Raw genomic sequence first — 22,804 nt, forward strand, 5'->3', positions numbered from 1 at the left:
AGGCTTCATGAGCCATGGTAGTAAGGGGTACACTGAGTCTCCCAAGATCACTATGGGCATTTCAACATTCCTCACTGGAATCTTCTGGTATAGAAAGAAAGTCCCTTCTTGGAGCTTTCTGTACAGATCCCTGTTCCTGAAGATACGTGTGTCATGGACTTTCCTGGACCACCCTGCGTTGATGTCTGTGAAATGCCCATGGTGATCCACAAGCACCTGCAATACCATAGAGAAGACGCACCCCTTTCTATTGATGTACTCCATCGCAAGATGGTCTGGGGCCAAAACAGGAATATATATTCCATCTATCACTCCTCCGCAGTTAGGGAATCCCATTGTTGCAAAGCCATCCACTATTTCAAGCACATTGCCAAGAGTTACAGTTCTTCATAGCAGGATGCGATTAATGGCCCTGGACACTTGCATTAATGCAGCCCCAAGTGTAGACTTCCTGACTCTAAACTGATTTGCAGCCAACCGGTAGCAGTCTGGAGTTGCCAGCTTCTACACAGCGATTGCCGTGTGCTTCTCCACCAAGAGGGCAGCTCTCATTTTGGTGTCCTTGCGCTGCAGTGCTGGGTGAGCTCTGCATTCAATTCCAGGAAGGTGGCTTTCTGCATCTGAAAGTTCTGAACCACTGCTCATCATCTGAGACCGGCATAATGATGCGATCCCACCACTCAGTGCTTGCTTCCCGAGGCCAAAAGCAATGGTCCACCATGTTCAGCTGCTCCGTGAATGCCAAAAGTAATCTGGTGTTGTTTCTTTCCAGGTCAGGCAACTCTGATTCCTGTTCAGATTGGGAGCTCATGATGTAATGCATGACCATCTGTGATGTATTCATAAAAGTGACTACAACAGTAGAGGGCAGTTGGGATCTATCGGTGGGAGACAGTGGGTGCACAGTAAACAGGAGCTGTTGAAAAATATCAGAAAATGCAGTTAAAAGCCCATGGAGTGCTAGGACAGAAAGAACTGTACCATGGGACTTTGAGCCCACACACGATGCACTGCAATCCACTCCACCTTCCCACAACTTCTAGCTGCAGTAGAGTAGCATTGAGTAGCAGCGTGGGATAGCTACCCACAGTGCACTGCTCTCATTGTTGATGCTAGAGCACCACATGTGGATGTGCTCTGCCAACAGAAGGAGCATAGTGAGAAAATGCACAAGCAATGTATTTATACTGGTTTTTGATTGTCGACTTAACTTGCGTTGACAAAACTCCGTAGTGCAGAGAAGACCATATCCTAAGTCACCTACTACCTTGTTCTTTTTCTCCCTAGCTGGAAAAATAAAGGGATTTCTCATGCTGAAGAAAGTCACCAATGCTCCTCCGCGCTCTCATGGGCAGTTTGTGATAGACATTTTAGCTCTGAATTTCTGTGGCTGTATGAAACTGACTATGAATATTGCATTGTACTGGCATCGTATTCTAGTTGAAGGAAAGCGGGCAGTGCTCTTCTACGCCCTCTGCTTAAAGTATCTTATTCTGTTGTCTAAACAAAAGCAGGGGACGTGCCGGTGAGGTAAGCACATGAAATTGGTCCCTAGAGTTGGCACAGTGCGGTTATAAATCATAGGTTTCAGAGTAGCAGCCGTGTTAGTCTGTATCCGCAAAAAGAAAAGGAGGACTTGTGGCACCTTAGAGACCGACCAATTTATTTGAGCATGAGCTTTCGTGAGCTACAGCTCACTGCATGCATCCGAGGAAGTGAGCTGTAGCTCACGAAAGCTCACGCTCAAATAAATTGGTCGGTCTCTAAGGTGCCACAAGTCCTCCTCTTCTTGAAATCAATCCTAGGGGCTGCAAAAAGGAAAAAGCTCCGGGCGGGGTTTCGGTGACGGCAGCCCTGGATGCCCGGGGCAAACGCGGCCCCGCAGCGGGCTGGCTGCGGATGGATAAAGAACGTCCTGAGCGCGGAGATGAAGCTAGGCCCTGATACAAACACTAACGTGAGCATCGACGGGCCTCTACGCTTCCCCGCCAGCGGGCTCCCCGATCGGCCGGCGCGGACGGACGGGAGCCCGTGGCACCGGACTGGCTGCCCAGGAGCGCTGCCGGCGCCGGGCCGCTAGTCAACGGGCAGCGCGCCTGAGTCGCGGCCAGGGTAGCCCCGGCCCCAGTCCCGCCGGGCAGGGTGAGGGGGGCGCGCTGCCCTCAGCCGCCGGCCCGGCTACATCGGACTTGAGGGGCGCGGCGGGCGGCGCTGCCTGCCCCTGCCGGAAACCAGGTCGCCCGGAACTGTCGGTCGCGGCTGCGTCCGGGCCCAGCGGCGGCCGCCCGCCAAGATGGCGGAGTACGTGCGGGTGCTGAGGCGGGCGCTGCAGCAGCTCGGGGGTCATGGCGGCCTCCGCGGCGCCCTCTGGCAGCTGCTCAGGTACGAAGCGCCCTTTCCTCCCCCCTCCCCCTTCCCCGTGTCTGGGGCCGGCTAGTGACACCCCCGGGAACGGGAGTGACCTTGGGGCAGGGAGCCCTCGACCTCTGGTGCCCGGGGAGCGGGGCTGTCCCAGCCCTACGGGGGGACTGGAGCGTCCCCGGGCTGCGCGGGGGGGCTCGTCTGTCTGGGGAGGTGCCTGCCGTGCTGGGGGCCGGGGGGTTACTCGCTTTGGCTTCAGGCGCTCCCCGCCCCCAGGGAGCCCCGTGGAGTGGGGTTTGGGGGCTTGTTATCGAGCAGCCTTGAAGTACCTTCTTCCCCCCTCCCTTAGCCTGGGCGAGTAACTCCTTTGGACTGGTAAATGAACTATCCTGGTAAGGGAGGGTAAGCGAGGTCTGTGTTGGCGCTGCTTTGTGGTGCTTCCTGCCTTGAGTGCCCTATTTTCCTGCTTAGGTGACTACTGAGGTCCCTTCCAGTCCTACACTTCTTTGGCTATATCTAAGCAACAGCTTATGTTGTCATAACTTATGTTGCCCAGGGGGATGAATAAATCATTCCCCCCCCCCCCCGAGTGACATATGCTATACCGACATAAGCGCCGGTGTGGACATAGCCATAGAAGTGTAGGACTGGAAGGGGCCTCAATAGGTCCTCTAGGCAGGAAAACAGGGCACTCAAGGCATACTCTTGTAAGCTTCAAGATAGGGTCCATTAGAGTCAATTGTTTTCTGTTGGGCATAACCGAGAACATTTTCTTTCTTCATGTGACTTCATAGAGCGCACTGCTGTAAGAGTTGCCACAGCACCTTTTAAACAGTAGTTGATAGATAGCAAGTGTGCACGATTCCCTTGAACCCAACATTTCACAGACCAAGGCTATAAAATACTTTGAAACAATTTTTAAAAGGCCTAACAGACATTCCCAAGTGGGAGCCTACTGATTTTCACAACTTGAATTTGGTAACAAATCTAATAGGAAGTTCCTGTTAGCCCTTGGGGTCTTGCTTTCTGTAGCACCTCTTAACACTGCTCATTTCTGGTAGCCATTACCACAGCCAACATGATCAGAGAAAGGGTTCGGACAGCCAAGCTACCTTATACAATATTCCATAATGTTCAGGCCTCCAGCTTTCTGACTTGAATTGTATTTTTCTTAAAGGTTATCACTGTCTTCCTTCAAAAGCCCCAGAGCCTTAAACATCCTAGGTGTTTTTAGCTACTATTAAGACAAGACTAAGCTGTTTAGAAAGGCCAGAAATGATTTGTGGCTTTTGGAGACGTCTGTATGTCCAGCCATTTCAGCTCAAAGATGAAGTGGAGAAATGATGCATTCGCTGCTGAGTACCTATATGGTGTTCTTGTGCCTGAATATCTTAGGACTCCTTCAGCTAGGGGAATGACAGTCAATGGCATGCATCTGAAATGTCCCTTTATCTAAAATCTGTTGGCCTCCTATGTGGGGTTTGGTTCCTATCTTCATGGATCATTATTTTCTTGATATTGCACCAAGAGCACAGTAATTGCTGTTGAACTAGTACGGGTCATCAGGGAAGGTGTGAGGATCTGTGGGGCTAGAACTTGGGACTGTTGGTCCCTGAGTGACAGCTGCATCCGGTCAATGGGCTGTGAGGCTTGTGGGGCCAAGCTCCACTAGTTGTCATGCCCACAGATGTTCCCTGATTGGCTCAGGTGTGCTATTCAAGGTCTTGAGGAAACACCTGCAGGCTATCTGTTCAACTAGGCAGATCCATGTTTTGGTTCTGCAAATGGACCCTGCTGTGCATTCCTGATACCTTACCTTACTCCTGGTTTTTGGCCCCAGCCCTGATCCTGAAATCTGGTCCTGCTTTTGATTCCTGGTCCCCTGCTCTGCTCCTGACTCCTTGCCCTGACTCTGTTCCATTAACCCTATTTCAGCTGACTCACTTGGCTCTGACCAGTGCAGCTCATTGACCTCAACTCCAACCTGATCCTATGGTGTGACACTGGAACAGCTTGTTGTTTTTTGCCTTGATCCTCTAGACTGAATTTGGACCATGTTCCCTCTATCCCAGGCCCCGGCCTTGACCTGTGTCCTGTAGCTGGGGTCCTGACAGATGGTCACTGTTAGCTGGTGATCTATAGCAGGGCTCTGTGGAGGCAATGCCATGAATGAGAAAATTGGATGATTTTCCCTCACTGAGCTACTGTGATGCTCCTCCTCCCTTCCTCTTTCTGGAAACAATCTTTAAATACAGATTCTGGAGGTGGAGAGGAACTAAGTCAATTAAAAGGGGTACCCCATAATTGCAGGCTGTTGCTCTAAAAAGGTTGCAAGGATGCCTGGCTGTGCCCTCCACTTCTACAGTGTTGTCTCCATGGACGCAGTATATTCAGTGAACAGGGAAGTTGTGGAGATAGTCTTTTTGAGTTAAAGGTGAAAAGTATTGGAAAATTACTTCTAAGCTCCATGTTACCTAAAATAGATTTTCCGTGCAGTGACAGAGGAATTATCTTCAGAGTAAAATAATCATGCTTGTTTCAAAGTATTATGAATCTTGTTTGAATGTTCATGAAGGGCTTTGAGAACTTCATCTGAAAGGCACTATATTCTTTATTAGTATTTGTATGTTAATCTTGTTTTTAATAGGATCAGTTTCAGAATCCATTCTTATTGACGAAATGTATTTCAAACTGTAGTTTTCCTATAATATTTTTCATTATTGAAAATAACACATGCTGGGTACTATCAGTATACTAATAAGGACCTGGATTGGATCATATAAATGGACTAAAATTAGAGGAGAGCATACAGTGTTTTCCTGATACAGGATGAGGAAACTTGTAACTGTTTTCTTTCATTATACTACCAACTTTGTATCTTTGCTGGGTTTCATATGATTCATAGATTTTTATGACCAGAAGGGACCTTTAAATCATCTAGTGTTTCCTTCTTTGTAACACTGGTGATAGAATTTCATCCAGTTACTCCTCTATTGAGCCCAATAGTTTGTGTTTGACTAAAATGTATCTTTCAGAAAGGCATCCAGGCAAACGTCAGGAGATAGAGAATCCATCACTTCCTTCAGTAGTTTCAGCCAATGATTAATCAACCTCACTGTTAAAAATTTGTGCCTTACTTATAATTTGAATTTGTCTGGCTTCAGCTTCCAGCCGTCAGTTCTTGCTGTGCCTTACTCTGCTAGATTAAAGAGGTCTTTAGTACGGTGAAGGTAACTGTACTCCATAATTAAGTAACCCCTTGATCATCTTCTTGGTAAACTAAGTAGATTGAGCTTGTGGAGAATGTGGTGAATTAATGTTATTTTACATATGGGGTTGTGCAAAGTAAAACCTGTGGTTGGACATGAGATGGGGTCTTAACATCTTAGGACTCCCTGTAAAGATCCATTTGGATACCAGGAGCCATCAAGGAGAGTTGGGGCTTGCCAGCTAAAAGGGTGGTTTTCTGGGACCTAGCTGAAGGTGCCAGGAATGGATTCTCAGGATACCAGACAGTAGTTCATCAGGGACTGTAGGCGTCCAGGCTATCAGGAAGGTGGAATTGAGACCAAATTCAGAGGACGTAGAATCCAACAGTTTCTGAGAAAGAAATCTGAACTTGGATCTGTAGTAAGACTTTCCTGTGCTTGAGAGAGTAAAAGGGAACCTCTAGATGAACAGCGAATGAGTTCTTCGTGAGCTTAATTAGAAGTAACACAGTAAGAGTTTGCTAACCAAGTTTGGAGTGGAGCTGTAGTGACTGATTTTTTCCTGCAGTGGCCTTCAAAGAGCACCTAGGGACAGAGTCCTTGCAGTAAGGAAGCAGAGCGAGGGAGCCTTCCAAGTGCAAAGGCTGGTGATGGCAGCAGTTATAGATTCCAAGGCCAGAAGAGACCATTATGATGATGTAGTCTGACCTCCTGTGTAACACGGGCCATAGAACTTCCACAAAATAATTCCTAGAGCAGATCTTTTAGAAAAACATTCAATCTTGATTTAAAAATTGTCATGATAGAGAGTCCATCATGACCCTTGGTAAATTGTTCCAATGATTAATTACTCTCCCTGCTAAACGTTTACATCTTATTTCCAATCTAAATTTTTTCTAGCTTCAACTTCCAGCCGCTGGATCATGTTACACCTTTCTCTGCTAGGTTGAAAACTCCATTATTAAATATTTGTTCCCCATGTAGATACTGATAGATGGTAATCAAGTTATCCCTTAACCTTCTTTGTTAAGCTTAATAGATTGAGCTCTTTGAGTTTATCACCATAAAGCATGTTTTCTAACCCTTTAATCATTCTTGTATACTTCTCTGAACCCTCTCCAATTTATCAACATCCTTCTAGAATTCTGGGCACCAGAACTGGACACAGTATCCCGGCAGTGCCAAATATAGAGGGAGCACCTTAGCTCTTTTGGCCACAACATCACACTGGGAGCTCAGTTCAGTTTATTGTCCACCACAACCTCCAATTCTCTTTCAGAGTCCTTGCTTCTCAGCTTAGAGTCCCCCATCATATAAGTATGGCCTACATTCTTTGTTCCTAGATGTATACATTTATATTTAGCTGTATTAAAACACATATTATTTCCCTACACCCAGTTTACCAAGTAATCCAGATTGCTGTGAATCAGTGAGTTGTCCTCTTCATTATTTACCACTCCCCCAATTTTTGTTTTCTCTGCAAACTTTATCTGTGGTGACTTTTTCTTCCCATGTTATTTTAAAATAGTGTAGGACCAAGGACCGATCCCTCCCAGACCCGCTGGAAATACATCTGGTTGATGATGATTCCCCATTTGTAATCACATTTTGAGACCTATCAGTTAGCCAGTTTTTATCATGCTGCACATTAAATGGATTCATTTTATATCATTCTAGTTTTGTAATCAAAATGTTGGGCGGTACCAAGTCAAAGTATATTATGTCAACACTATTACCTCTTCTACCAAACTTGTAATCTCATTTAAAAAAAAAATCATTTAGTTTGATAGGATTTATTTTCCATAAACCCATGTTGATTTGTATTAATTTCATTACCTTCCTTTAATTCTTTAGTAATTGAGTCCCATATGAGCCACTCCATTATCTTGCCCAGGGTCAATGTCAGACTGACAGGCCTAGAATTACCTAGGTCATCCCATTTACCATTTTTAAAAATTGGCACAACATTAGCTTTCTTCCAGTCTTCTGGAACTTCCCCAGTGTTCCACGACTTACTGAAAATCAACATGAACTGTCCAGCAAGCTCCTGAGCTAGCTCTTTTAAAACTCTTGGATGCAATTTATCTGGACCTGCTGATTTAAAAATGCACAACTTCAGAAGCTTCTGTTTAACATCTTCCAGAAATACTAGTGGAATGGAAAGTGTTATCATCATCCTATAATGAGACCTTTATCCTCTGTTTTTCCCCCAATACAGAACAGAAATATTTATTGAACACTTCTGCCTATTCTGAAGTATTATTGATAATTCTACCATTTTTATCTAGCAATGTACAAATACCATTGTCAGGACTTTTTGTTCCTAGTATACTTTAAAAAACCTCCTTTTATTGTCTTTAATGCTGTTGGCCATAGATTTCTCCTTGTGCCTCATTGCTTCCCTTATCAGTTTTCTACGGTTCCTAACTTTTGACTTATATTCATTTTGTTATTTATGTATCTATAAAAATTTGCCATTTGGCTCATAATTGTTTTCAGCTTCGTGAAATTAGCCCTGTTAAAGCACCAAGTATATATATTGCAGATCTGGACTTGATTCTGCTTGCACATTATAAATGTGATCAAGTCATGATCACTGGTACCTAACCACCATTAATTTTTAGTTCTGTGAACAGTTCCTCTTTGTCTATTAAGACAAGATATAATAAAGAATTCCCACATGTTGGCTGCAACACTTTTTAAATTAGGAAATTGTCCTCCATAATGTTTAGAAATTTCAAGGATGTTTTAGTATTGGCAGCATGAGACTGCCAGCCTGAGACTACCAGCATATATCACTCAAACTGAAGTCCTCCATGGTCACATGGTTGGTTTTTTTTCCCCCTCTGCACATTATAGACAGCAACTAGTACCCCAACTTTTGCTTTATCAGTTAGGACATTGATCCATAAGCATACATGATAATTTTCTTCCGAGTTATCAGTGACTCAGAAACAGATAACGCCATATTTGAAAGAGTCCCCCCTCCCTGGCCCATTTTGCTCACTTGAGCCTTCCTAAATAGGTTATAACAATTGATTTTAACATTCCAGTCATGCAGATCATCCCACCACCTTTCAGTAACACCAACTACATCAAATTTATTTTCATAAATGAGCAATTGCAATTCCTTTTGTTTGTTACCCAGGCTTCTAGTATCGGTGTATAAGTAATTAAAGAATTTCTTCTTTACATGTTCTTGAGCATCTTGATTCAATTTGTTTTCAACATCTTGATTTTGTGCTGAGTGCTCATATCTTCCCTCTTTTTACCCTCCCCTTTTGTTATTAGTTTAACCCCCTTCTGAATACTCTAGCCAGCCTGTCCCCAAGGAGGTTGGTTCCCCTTCTACTGAGCTGGAGGCTGTCCAAAATTATACAGACCTCTCTTCTCATAGAAGGCAGATGAATGTTCCACAAAACCAAAAACCTCCACCTTACACCACTTACCTAGCCAGTACATCACTTTCTGAATCTTTTCTCTTCCTTCACTAGTGGGACAGGAAGGATCTTAGTGGCGATTGCTTGGATATTCTTCCTCAACGTTCCTTGAAGTAATCTGTTATCCGAGCCCAGGCTGTAGGAAACCTGGGGGCTGTGACAGAGCTTTTTAAGTCTCTCATTTTAAGGCATTTTTTCTAGCCCTTGAATCACCTTTCTGGCTCTACACTGCACCCTCTCAAATGTTTCAGCAATTTTTTAAAAATGTGAACACCAGAATTGTACACCGTATTCTAGTATCGATATCACCAGTGCCATATACAGAGGAAAAATCACCACCCTATTCCCATTTATACATCCTGTTGAATTGCTTATCCACTATGACCTTTTAATCCTTTTCAGAGTTGCTGCTTTCCAGGATGTAGTCCTTCATTCTGTTTGTGTGGCCTGCATTCTTTGATCGTAGGTGTATGTCCTGGCATTTGGCTCCATTAAAATGCATTTTGTTTAAATGGTCCCAGCTTAACAAGAGATCCAGCTCACTCTGTATGACTGTTCTGTCCTTCTCATTTTTCATGTTGAGGTTCACAGCTCTATTACAACAGAAAGAAAAGGAGTACTTGTGGCACCTTAGAGACTAACCAGTTTATTTGAGCATAAACTTTTGTGAGCTACAGCTCACTTCATCAGATGCATCACGAAAGCTTATGCTCAAATAAATTTGTTAGTCTCTAAGGTGCTACAAGTACTCCTTTTCTTTTTGCGGATACAGACTAACACGGCTGCTACTCTGAAACCTATTACATATTACAACAGGTAGTTCAGCCTGCCTGCAGCTTGGGGCAGAACTAGACCTGTCCGTTACTGGCAGGAAAGGACTGCCCCACTCCCTGAAGTTCCCTCCAGTTTTTCTGCTTTCATAGCTGCAGCTGGCTCAAGCAGGACTCCCTGCTGCAGGGCTTTTTGTGAGGGGAGTGAAGCTAGAAGGTCAGCACACCAGATGGAAGATCATGCCTGAATCCTGGTAGTCCCTTCCTAAGACTGTGGAGCTTAGCAACCTCCTTTGTTTTCCCCCTCCAATTCCCTGTGAGTCATGGATGGAGACCACCGGACACAGCATAGATGCTGACAATGCTGGAAAGTGCAGAATGATGTCTTTGGGCCTAGGTCCCTTCTGCTCACACCACTACAAGGGTCTGCCTTTCTGCACACGGATCTCTACTCATATTCCAGGCTAAGACTGCCAAGAGAAACAGACCTATCTGGCCTATGTGAATTCCATGCAATAGAGAGGCGTAGACCTTCTAGGGAGCCCATTCTGGAGCCCCAGGCCAGGGAAAGCCAAGTGGGGAGACTAATAAGCCCAGCCTCTTTGAGGATGGGATCGCTAACCGCCATTCTGAAAATATTTCTGATCTCGGAGTCCAATTTTGCTCCCCCTCTGAAGCATGATTAGGGGGACAAATTTCCAAAAGCAAAATAAAATCTCTGCTGTTTCCCCTGCTCTCCTTCACTGTTTGCAGCAGGGCAGATAAGTGCAGAAAAGACTAGGCCATAGACGTGCTGATTCCTCTAGATGTGCATATGCACACCACCACAAAGAGAAGCCTTCCTCCTTCAGGGAGGAAGGTCAGCAGTCCTAATCAAGTCAGAGAATCAAATAGTAAAATATTGTTTAATAAAAAACAAACCTGCGGATAGATTCTTTCAGGCAGGAGTTGTCTCTGGAAACCAGTAAATAACACACCTAATGGCTTCTCTGTGTCAGGACATAGGATATGAGGTGGTGAATGGCAGCTCTCAGGACAAGAAAAAAATATGAGGGGAAAGCAGAAATTGAATTTATGCCTTTCTGGCTCTGGTCTCAGGCCTGATTAACCCGCCATTCAATCTTTGGATGCCTCTGTGTCACAGAGGAGGTCCTCTATTGCAAGATTAGTCCTCCAACAAGTTTAGAATGTATACTTGGAGGAAGTTATTCTTACATAACCTAAAAGAAAAGTCAACAAATAACTTATTCTACTGGCTGGTGCAAAGTCCATAGTTACTTACCATATATAACTAGTAAAATAATAGTTTTGATGCCCGTGGAAGGGCTTTATTGTTGGTGTGTAAGAATACCCAAACAGGTCAAATCTCTGTAGTATAATGTTCTCAGCATGTTAAAGAAAAAGATTTTATACAAATCCCAGCATTGAATACTTCAAGTCATCAACCTTACTAAAACCCCACTAAATCATAGAGCATGACTTTAGAACCTCATTCTTCTTCTTGCAGCACTACCCAGAAGGAACCTCTGCATGAGGTGGTGGTACACTTCCTATTCATTAGAGTAGGCCTTCTAATGGCTACTATCTCCAGTCAGACACGTTGTTGTTGGTTTCTTAATTTGAAGTTGGAAGCTTTTTCTGATGGGACCCAATATTGTATTTTTAATTCAGGTAGTTGCTACACCTTAGTAACCAGGAGAAGATAAATATATTTATACATAATTTTGGATATCCACATTTTAAGGTGCCTTTGTACTCTTGGAGACACGTTGCTATAAAAATACTATTGAAATTGATCTATGGACCTTAGCATAAAGAATAGGAAACTTTAATCCGTGCTTACCTTAAAATTTCCTTTCTTTGAGTAATAAGATCCACAGATCAAGCCAACTTGCAGACAAAATGGATCATCAGAACAGAGATGGAAATTGACATCCAAAGACCTGGGTTTGTTGACAGGTGGAATTTACCATCCCCTGAAGTAGAAGAAATTCCCCCCCCCCCCCCCAAGTATATTTAACACAATTTTTAATTGGGGAAAGTATGCAAACGAGCTGAAGAACTGATTGTAACAGATTTGTGGATATTATTACTTCAGGAAAGGAATCTTTCATGTAAGCACAGATACATTTTCCTATTTTGTATGTGTATTAAAAAAGCTATTTTTTTTTCATCCTAATCCTGGGCTCTTCATAGGAAGCATAACCTTAAATTTAAAGTATTAATTGATAGAGCAGGGGCGGGCAAACTTTTTGGCCTGAGGGCCGCATTGGGTTTCCGAAATTGTATGGAGGGCTGTTTAGGGGAGGTTTTCTCTTCTCAAACAGCCAGGCATGGCCCGTCCCTCGCCCCCTGACTGCCCCCCTAGGACTCCTGCCCCCATTCAGTCCCCCTGTTCACCGCCCTCTGACCACCCTCCAAACTCCCCTACCCTCTATCCAACCCTCCCTTCCCCCTTACCATGCTGCCTGGAGCACCAGTGGCTGGCGGCACGGCTGTTGTGCTGCCCCAGGAGCTCACAGCCCCGCTGCCAAGAGCATTGCGCCAGCGGCGCAGTGAGCTGAGGCTGCGGGGGGAGGGGCCGGGGGCTAGCCTCCTGGGCCAGGAGCTCAGGGTCCAGGCAGGAGGGTCCCGCGGACCGGATGTGGCCTGCGGGCCGTAGTTTGCCCACATCTGTGATAGAGGCAGGCATTTAAATAGGTATTTTAGTCTGGTAAATTTGGTTCAGTTGTCTTGTAAAGCTTTCTGGAGAATATAGAAGGTGGCGTACTTTGAACAGACATAGGAAACATTTACTTGCATAAAACTAACACTGAGTTTAGCAAACAACCCCCAACTGTTGGACATTGTTTCAACATAGACCCTGTGCTATAGAAAAATCCATTTGCCTATTTCTGACATTCTTACAGCATATTTTTATCCATCTGGTCCAAATATTAGATAGCTAAATCAAAGGTGTAAATCTAGAAGATTGAAAACAAAAATTGTATCATGAAATTTTTCTCTTCTATGAACAAAAGACTGAACTTTGTCAGGTGAAATATTTCTAAAGATTTTTGAGGCAATTCAATACCAATTAAAAGAATGAAGCTGCTTCAGCATATATCCCGTGTGTCTGATTCTTGGTGATACCTCATATGTGTATAGGCTATAAAGCACCACACACTAAAACGCTTTCTTGTGTGATTCTATTTAGCAGCATTCAAAGAAAAGGGGAAACTAAAAATGTTCAGTTTAAGGGGAATGGTACCTCATCACTGCACGTGGGAAAACACATCATGGTATACATCTATTAAACATGGAGTTTGTTCCTTCTGGCTATGCCTGATCTGTTGAACTCTAAATGCCATTTTAGATATTGTTACACTGCAATTTTAAGTTTTTGATATTACATGTAATAAAATGAGTTTACTATTTTTAACCCAAAATTACTCCTTTCCACTCAGTAGTTTAGTTGTATATTTCTATAATCTACCTGCTGATTTAAAAAAAAAAAAAAATTCTTACCAGACTCCCGAATCTTACTGTTCTGCTAAATAAAATGCAGGAAGTTCCCTAAAGTGATACCGTCCGTTTAAAAGCACACTTCAGTCTGAAATTTTATTTCCTTTTATTTACAGCCATCACCTAAAACAGCTATAACAGAAAGCTTTGTTTGTGAATAAACTCTCAGATAGCACTGAACTAAGCTCAACACAGTTTATTTGAATTTGCTAATTTAATCTGGTTAATTTTTTAACCTACTATATCAATCCTTCCATAGTTCTTCAGTGTCAGCAACTACAACACAAAGCAAAATGACTGCATTCCACAACTCTTTGAGAACAAAGTTTTGTATAAATCAAAACATTGCATCTATATAATTAGATACTCTCAAAATGTTAAAATGAAAACTAGATCCCTTGAAATGTCACAAGATTAAATTGAAACTCTAACCGTGGATCTCCCTAATGGCAACTCCTGGCGGTCCTAGTAATGAATTGTATTAAACCTTTGGGATCCCTTTTTCACTGACTCTGCCATACAAATTTTCTCACTTCCTGGACAACACAGACTTCCAAGTATGTCAGATAGTAACTATTGCCATCTTGGAATGGGCAAAAAACTTTTAGACACAAAAATGAAATTGTCCCTTTAACCTGGGTTTAAAGTTTTTAAGGACCCAATTCTGCCCTCTCGGTTGAAGAGAAGGCTGAATAGGCTTGTGGCAATTACAACAAAAGTTAGTAATTGTAGCCCAGACTAATCCCAGATGTAATTCCACATAAATCAATTCATTCTTATATGTATGGAAAAAAAATTCTAGCGAACCTGTTCTGAAGATTTTCTTGTGTTAAAGGTGTGAAGTTTTTCAACAAAGTTATGGAAAAGGTGATAGTCACCATGTTTTCACATGTTCTGGAACAATACTGTAAATGTGAAGATGGGACAAAACCCAATAATTAAACCATTTAACAGCAGTTGGGTGTACCTAATTCTGACAGTCATTGTCAGCAACAGTGCATTTTCCTACTGTGAATGGTTCCATAGAGGCTAAGACTGTTTTCAAGGCAGCACAGTGAGACAGTGACAGAGATGGGACTAGAGTTTAGGATTTTTGGCTCCTAGGTCTATGCTCGGTCCACTAGAACTCACTGTTTCCATGATGGAACACATCAAGTTAGTTTGCTGCTAATCATTCTTAACATGATACAAAATTATCTCTGTTTTAACACATAACCAAATAAACAATTAAAAGTAGGTTTCAGAGTAGCATCTGTGTTAGTCTGTATTCGCAAAAAGAAAAGGAGTACTAGTGGCACCTTAGACACTAACCAGTTTATTTGAGCATAAGCTTTCGTGAGCTACAGCTGACTTCATCGGATGCATTCGATGAAGTGAGCTGTACCTCACGAAAGCTTATGCTCAGATAAATTGGTTAGTCTCTCAGGTGCCACAAGTCCTCCTTTTCTTTTTAATTAAAAGTAGATGCACTTTCCTAAAACCAGGTCATATCATTTAACTATAGAATATAAATCACTTGGAAGCCAGCTACTTGCCATTGCAATTTATATCATACCTTTAACTTTTCCCCCACCATTTTACATTTCTCTGTATGTTGCCAGGTAATTAAAGACTATACATAGACCTACAGCACAGACTTCTGCTACTTGAGGTACCAGACTAACTGATAACAGTAGTCAGGTTGTCTTCCTCTATGTGGGGAAGACAGTAGGGCGAGTTGAAGCAGACATTTTTCCAGTGGATTTCACAGCTATTTGCTGGCAGAAGAAAAATTTTTAATCTTGGGGTCTATTCCACGTTCTGAGTGGAGTGGTTCCTAGTGGTTACAGACATACTTGGACACCCCCTTCCTCCCCCGCACATAGACACTTCTGCTTCTGGTCCCTCCGACCTGTGTTGTCTCGATACCTCCTTCACCCTTGATACCCCTACACAGGCCTGGTTCTAGTTTCTTCTGTATTCCAGTCAGGCTGTTGCCTCCTCCTTGCTGCCTAGGTACCAGCAGTGGAGAGCATCTCCCTGTTCTCAGTTTCTGTGCCTGTCCCCGTAGTGGCTCCTGGCTGCAGGAAGCATTTACATGGAAAGTTCTGCTCAGCCTTGGGCTGAAGCATACTCCAACCAAATGGAATATTTGTAGAATTTAGCTGCCAAAGTCTAGAAAGTCTCTACTGAACATATGTGAACTTAAGATTTTTCGGAGGCTTACAACTTAACCAAATTTGGGTGAATATGCACTAGTATGGCAGAAGGCATATCCCTGCTAAATGTCAAGTCCCTGCTCCAAAGCATAGAGCTTCTCAATTAAACATCTGAGGGTTTTTTTGAAATTGGGAAAATCCTATTTTTCCATAATTCTTCTGAGAAATGCCTGAGCTATTTTTGCTGAACTTTTCAAAAACATTCTGTAAGGCAGACTACCCGCTTTGAAAACATCAGCTCAAAGGGTTAGTTTGGCAAAGTTTTAAGCCACTGAGAACTGGGTCTTATAATGGAAAGTGTCAGGCAGCCATAAGTGTAAGTGATTTTAGTAAAGAGGAAATAATCAGTGAAGGCATGTTCCAAACTATGTAACTCATGTTTGTGATTTTGATCTGAACAGTATGCAAGCCCTACATTCAGTTAAGTATTACAATACTGGTAAAATGTACTGTACTTGATGAGATATGAAACCAACGTCTTGGCCAGTTGTGGCTATTAAAGGTCCCGTGGTATTTTTCATAAGACATGGGAAATGAACCCTGGTGTCTTAGCTATATTCAAACTCTGCTACGACCCTTACAGCTTCAGGTAGATACAGTATTTTTCATGTCCTCCAAAAATGTTGTGTAGTATCGCTCTTTGCTGTGTAACAGTGGCTTTGTGTCAGAGGTGGCTGCACTCTAATGGATGGTAAAGTCCTGCAAAACCTTACCTGTGACTCTTCCTGTGGAAGTCAATGGGATTATTCCTATGGTTAAAGACTACTCATGAAATAGACTACAGGCCAGATCCTGCAAGCCGTCAGTTTGAGTTGCTGATGTGCTTTGGGATCCTTCAATTTTAAAGGTATTTCACTGTATAAATGTGTGTTCTAAATTCACCTGATTGTAAACTATTTTTGCTGTATTCTAATGAAAGATAATGTGTTTTGTAATTTCTTCCAATTGAAGTGATTGTGTCTTGGGAATTCACAGGGTCAGCGATTTGAAGATAGGTGCCCTAGTAGGTGTTGACAAATATGGAAACAAATACTATGAAGACAAAAAGTATTTTTTTGGTAAGTATACTAAACTGAATATCCTAGTAACTTCATATAGTTTATCTAGATTCTGCTGGTGAAATGGAAATGAAATATATTGCATGGTTTCCTTATGCATGACTTGTATGTATTTTTGATACCACTCCCCCTAATTCAAACACTTCACAAAGAAGTTGCAGCCAGCATCATAGTGGGCAGATTTAAGCTAATTGGAGTACCTTAACTGTGAGTTTCCATTGATTTAAAATGATTAGGTTTCTTATTTAATCTTAACTGTGAACGTCATGTCTTTTTAATGGTGTTTTCCCACTAACTACAGCATTCCCTTAAGATACTGATAGATATGCTCTCAATTTTGACTTCTCATTAACCTTTAAGAAAAAAATTGGTTTGGGAATTTTTTATTTAAAAATAGTCATAATTTAGGATTGTGGAAAGGTGAAGTTTAGGGAAGCATTCTCCTTTCCTGATCATTTCTCTGAGATCTGCAAAAGGAGACCCAGGTGCCTGTGCACCTCCTCAGATCCCTCCTAAGAAAGGAAGCCTATCTTTTGGGAACCTTTTGGAGAGGCGTAGGAGTTAGGGCTCTGCTTAGGTAAGGTACATCAATACCCTGGTGAATCTTAAAAGGTTTGTGGGTGGGAAGGTCAAAATCCACCTCTTGCAAGCATCAGTCTCCTAAACACCCGGGAGGTTTCTGGAGCCTCCTTGAGTGCAAACACTCCAATTGTCTTCCCATGCACAGCCTCGGTAGGATCCTCTTCCCCAAAGAAGCTAAAATAGGCTTTTTTAGGACTTATCTGCACATTGAGGTTTTTGGGAGTGAAGTGGCTTTTGATGAGCTTCCTAAGGGTTTCAGATGGCTTTCTGGCTTTAGGAGGCCCACAAGAAGGGGGGCAAATGCCCTCTGTCATCTTCCCCACAATTCCAGCCCATTGCTCTATCGAGAGCCTCCTTAAGCAGTAGCTAGCTTAGTCTCATGATGGTTGGGTTCCCTTTTTGTGTATCGTAGATGTACAGGAGTGTGTGTAGGTTTGTCTACAGTAGAGTTCTTGAATTGCCAGTTAGCTTGTTAGCTAATGTGTTTGTAAAGTGTCCTGACATTTACAAACACTTGTTCTAAGTGCAAGTTGTCAGTCACCCATGGTAAACAATCAGTTAATGTGAGTTAAAAACTCTAGTGTAGACAATTAGCAACCCCTCAGTTGCGAGCAAAGAGTTGCCATTATCTAGCAGTTGCAGATAAGTGAATGGCCAGTTTGTGGAGCTGCAGCCAGGGAAGAAAGCGGTGGGGTGTGCCTTTGCTGGCTGCAGCCCTGCAAACTTGCCTGCATGAAGTTAGTAGAAGGGAGTAGTGCTGCAGCCCAGATGCTGGGGCTTTCCACAGGGAGTGGAGACACTGGGGTCCCACAGAGCTGCACAATACTGCTCCCTGTGCTCCCCAGGATTTAAGGCTCAGCACATCCCTGCGCTACCTGCCTTGAGTGCAGCCCAGTGAGCACAGGGAGAGTTACCATGAGGCTCCAGCGTTTAATAGATTAATATACATCTATATTAATCCAAGAACGTGTGTCCATAATGGTAAATAATCTGTTTATTAGCAAAAATAAGCAAATAATAAAGAGAACTGGCACTCACGCTGAAACAATAGGCAGTTAGCAGCTCTATGTAGGTTGCTCTCTGGCAGAAGCTACAACCTCTGTGTCACTGAATGTCCACACTCCCTGTGACCTTTGGTTTCTGGCTCTGGTCTAAAGGGGACATGTCTATGGCGGCTTCCACTCCTTCATAACTTTGCTTAGGTTTATGTGCTGAAGGTCTTGGCAAGATGGTCACAGGGATCTGAGAGAGACATAAGGGCCCTGGAGCAGCTACCCAGATTTCCAAGCAGCCCTGTTTAGGGATGGCCTGCTTGCCTCGTGTGAGAGTGGCCAAAAAAAAGTGAGGCAAATAAGCTCTGCCTCATTTTTTGTTTAAATCCTGGCTCAGCTGTTTTTATAAATAGAATTGCTTCCTGGAATATTTTGACTTTGATCTGAATTCAAATTTGAGGGAAATGGCTGTGCTGAGTAACGAGCTTGCAAGTTTCAGAATTGATATTGCATCTCTTTGGGAAACTTGGCTCTCAGACGGCTTTATAAGGGAGAAGGACTATGCTATTTCCTGGCATGGCAAACCTGAAGGAGTAAGGAGAGAGTGTGGTGTAGGTTTTGCTATCAGAAATGAACTTATGTCATTGTGTGAAGGTCCGATGGCAGTGTCCATATGTATCATGATACTTTGTGTAAATCTAGAACTCATCCGTGCATACACCATGCTCTGTAAAAAGCGATGGTGCCATTGAGCAAAAATAAAATATTGCCTCTGGTGAATTGGGGTTCTGTCTGTACAACATGCTATTGAACTTTTAACTATAATTATCTTCCATTTTTTATTTTGGGAATAATTATTTTTAGCTAATACAGTGTTGTTTGTCTAATTTAAGGTCGTCATAGATGGGTTGACTATACTACTGAAATGAATGGCAAAAATACATTCTGGGAAGTGGATGGAAGCATGGTGCCACCGGAATGGTAAACCAACTAGTCTAATAATAATAATCATTTTGTGTATGTTGTATGATTGCATGTTGCAAATTCTTCTACATAAATACTTAGTTATAAAGCAGATGGAGGTAAATCTGACCTTAAGGCAGCATAGTTTTCCTGGACTCTGCCTTTCTGTATAGGGTGAAAGTCTTTCTGGCCAGATGACTTTTATTTTTAGTTAGAAAACGTCTTAGTTTATGGGTTTGAGAGCACAAAGGGAGTGGCACCACTGAGTTTCCAGGGGAATGTTTCTTTAGAAAAAGGGTCTCCCTTCATGAACCCAGCCATGTCCCCAGTCTTCTCACCCCTCCAGTACTATGGATCCCCAAACATGCAAGGTTACAGCGCTGACGGGAACCAGGGGCACATGTGATTACAACTGAAATAACTAGTGATAACTATAGTGACATAGAAGAGTTGATACTACTACTGGGTGTACTGAGACTCTGGTTAAGGCCCCAGTCCTGCAAGCTGCTCAATAAGGCAGACCCCTGTGCCCACACAGAACTCAATTGAATTCAGGGGGGTCTGCTTAGGTACCAGAGGCTGCCCATGTGGGAGAGCTTAGAGGTTCAGGGCCCAACTTGTTAAATGCCTCTGGGACATGTAGGATCTTCTGAAAGTCAGAGTGGGCTCTCTCTTTGTATGGACAAAATATGGACCCTATTACCGACTGGGGCCTATAGGCAAATAACTTAAGCTTTAAAATTAATCTCCCCACTCTCCAGGCTTCCATCTTCTTTCATCCCCTATTCAGCCAAAAGTGGAGGAGAATTTATGTATGCATGGAGAGTCCAAACTGATTTTTAAGAAGGTGTGCATACGCTAGTGCTTGACTCCTTTTTAAAAAAAGTGTCTGAACTCAGGGCAGTGGGAGGCCCCAAGGGGCATTGCGGGAGCTGGGTGAGGACCCAGAGAGCTGGGGGTGATTCTCTGCAGAGCCTGTCCCATCCCCACCTCCTTCCTACCGGTGCCTAGCTCCTACTCCCTGCTGGGAACTATGCTGTCCAGGTGTCCCTGCTGCCCAGCTGTATCTCTGCCCCAGGCTCATAATGGCCCTCACTCCCCTGTCTTGTCCTGGCTGCGGCGTCCCTGGTGCCCTCTACTCTCTTGCCACTGAGCACCCCAGCCTAGCTCCAGCACCATCACCTGATGGCTCAGAGAATGCTCTGCAGCTAGTGAGGCAAAGGAGCTGCCTGGCCCACAACTGGCAAAAATACCAGTATGCCATTCTAGCTTCCCCCAAAAATACTGGAACACTGTTCTGGAGTGTTCCGGCATGATTTGAGTTTTGTGTATGTGGTTACCTCCTGAGGAATAGCTGCATTATAAATTTTGTGGGGTGAGGGAAGCTGGGTGGAAAAACTCATTTCCCTTGTACACAGTGTAGGTTTTTGATTAGGTTTTAGTTGCGTAATTGTATTTTGTGCATATATCAAGTAAAACAGCTTTAAACTTTATTGAAGTAATGGAAAACACAGTTGCACAGCTAAACTCCATAATGTCACTGCTATATTTTTTTCTATCTTAAAATGAAATTTCAGAAGAATTAAATGCAAGAACTTACACAGTGCAGTTATAAGTTTTCAAATTTGAACATACACTTTTCCCAACTTTGCAAGTTCAAAAAGCAACATTAATTCAGTGTGTATGGAGTATTTTAAAATACTGGTAAGAATATTTTTAAATTGTATACTTAACATATTATGTCCAACGTGTTTTGAGTTAATGTTTCTACTGGAAACTTAACACAAGTCTGGAAATACAAATTTGCACAGTATTAATGTAGGGTTTTGCATTTAATACAAAACAATTTAAACCAACATGTCAGGATAGATCATTCAGTCCATAATCTGAGGCATTTCTGATCAGCTACATCACAAATTGAAGATAACATTCTGGGATTTGCAAACATGAGGGCATTTTTCTGCAAATAGAAGTCTTCTATTTCAAATCCTATAGTTGGTTTTGAAAAATGGGCCAAAAGAAGTTTTTCTGTTAGCACATAAATCAGTTGTTGGCCACTCTTGGTAATCTGTTTAATAAATGCTTTGCTGCCAGCAAAAGTTTTGGAATGTCTCACTTTTGTATTTACTGGTGTGTACTTTTCATTGTTGGGTATACTGATCCTTTTGATTATGAAGGCAGCTTTGCTGAAGACTCTTTCCCATCTCCCCTCAGAGGAAAACAAAAAAGGATTCTGCATCCCTGCCCTTGCTGGTTAAGGCACTGTGCCACTAGTCATCAGTTCAGTGCCTCTTATTGAGTGCAGTGATTACCTTTATTTCTCTCACTTAGGCTGTGATTCTGCATCGTGCTTTGTGTAGAATCGGTAAACTGCCCTTGCAGATCACAATGTAGGATCAGGGCTGTAGCTCTCTATTCTTCTACTGGGAAATAATATTCTTCTGAGAACTGTATTTGGGCCAAATCTCTGCATTGCCTGGGAATCCCTATAATCCCCAGGTCTGAACCAGCACTGGACTGAGCAGCCTGGCCTGTACCTAACATTTTACTGCTATTTCTGAACCAGGCATTCACAAAGGCATTCATCCTTACTCTCACCAAATTGACGTTATTGTGAGCCCCTGTGCAATGAAGGGGAAACTGGTACTAACTTTGTTCACTGTGACCGAAGTAGTGCCTCTGCACTCTGTCACAGTGATATGGGTGAGACTTGTATGGCGAACGGGACTGAGAAAATTCATTGCTGAGTTTTCTGGGACTGTTAGTATTGCTCTGTGTTGGACTTCATCTATTTCATTTGCAGCAGAGCAGAATAGATGTCTGCTTCGTATGGAGAGAGTCATGAGAACTAAATCATTTTGAATAAAACGATTTAGTTTTATCTGGAATGTAGGTTTTCCCCTCTCTAGCAATCTCTCCCATATATAATGGTATCACCAGTTAGGCTGATGAAGTGGGTTATAGCCCACAAAAGCTTATGCCCAGATAAATTTGTTAGTCTCTAAGGTGCCACCAGGACTTCTCATTGTTTTTGCTGATACAGACTAACACAGCTACCCCTTTGAAACCTGAATAATCTGTTTCCTCTCAAATAGTCTAACCTATAGTCTAACCTCTCAAATAGTCTAACCTAATAGGCTTTCTAACCTATTCATAGTGTGGTCTGCCTGAGAAGAGTCATCCTTGTGCTTGCATGACTTTCAGTCTTCTGTTGTTTTTTATTCCTTCAGTACTGTTATTCAATACTGAAATAAGTAATGTACATGGTTACCTACATACTAAAGAGTCCAAAGAACCAATGTTTGTAGTCTAGTCTAAAATGAGATGTCTGGATAGAGATTAGTGAAGACACCAAGGTTGCTCTCAACTGGTACCTTTTACGATGACCAGAACTGAACATGTTCTCCTTTATGGATTCCTATTAGACAAACCTGAAAATAAATTTATTCTGGCAGTTGTTTCCAATGGGCAGATAAGTATAAATGTCTTAGTTGCCTCTGTGATATATGCTCTGAAACTTCCCATTACAGTTCTGTAGCTGTGTAGAACTTGTATTGGTACAGCAGCTTTGAAGGTTTATGCTTGTATTAAATCTGCCCTGAAATGAGGACCTTTTATGTCGGGGACTAGATTGCACAATGGGTTAGGTCATGAGAAATGAGTTTGATGGTCTTGCCCCAGTCCCTATTTATGCATGTCACAAAAATCACTGCCTAATGAATTTGGC

The 22,804-nt window shown here is 42.8% G+C and overlaps 1 protein-coding gene across 1 annotated transcript in view; it reads left to right on the top strand.

Annotated features, from left to right (window-relative positions):
* Positions 1-1,833: 1,833 nt before the first annotated feature.
* The window catches only part of NDUFA12 (NADH:ubiquinone oxidoreductase subunit A12), a 35,884-nt gene continuing 14,913 nt past the window's right edge, over positions 1,834-22,804 (top strand). The window contains exons 1-3 of the mRNA XM_073327528.1: positions 1,834-2,382; positions 16,458-16,540; positions 19,008-19,095. Of these exons, the coding sequence (XP_073183629.1) occupies positions 2,294-2,382; positions 16,458-16,540; positions 19,008-19,095 (260 nt within the window). The 5' untranslated portion in view covers positions 1,834-2,293. The remainder of the gene's footprint in view (positions 2,383-16,457; positions 16,541-19,007; positions 19,096-22,804) is intronic.

The sequence above is a fragment of the Lepidochelys kempii genome, chromosome 1 (assembly GCF_965140265.1).
Source record: "Lepidochelys kempii isolate rLepKem1 chromosome 1, rLepKem1.hap2, whole genome shotgun sequence".
Lineage (NCBI taxonomy): Eukaryota > Metazoa > Chordata > Testudines > Cheloniidae > Lepidochelys > Lepidochelys kempii.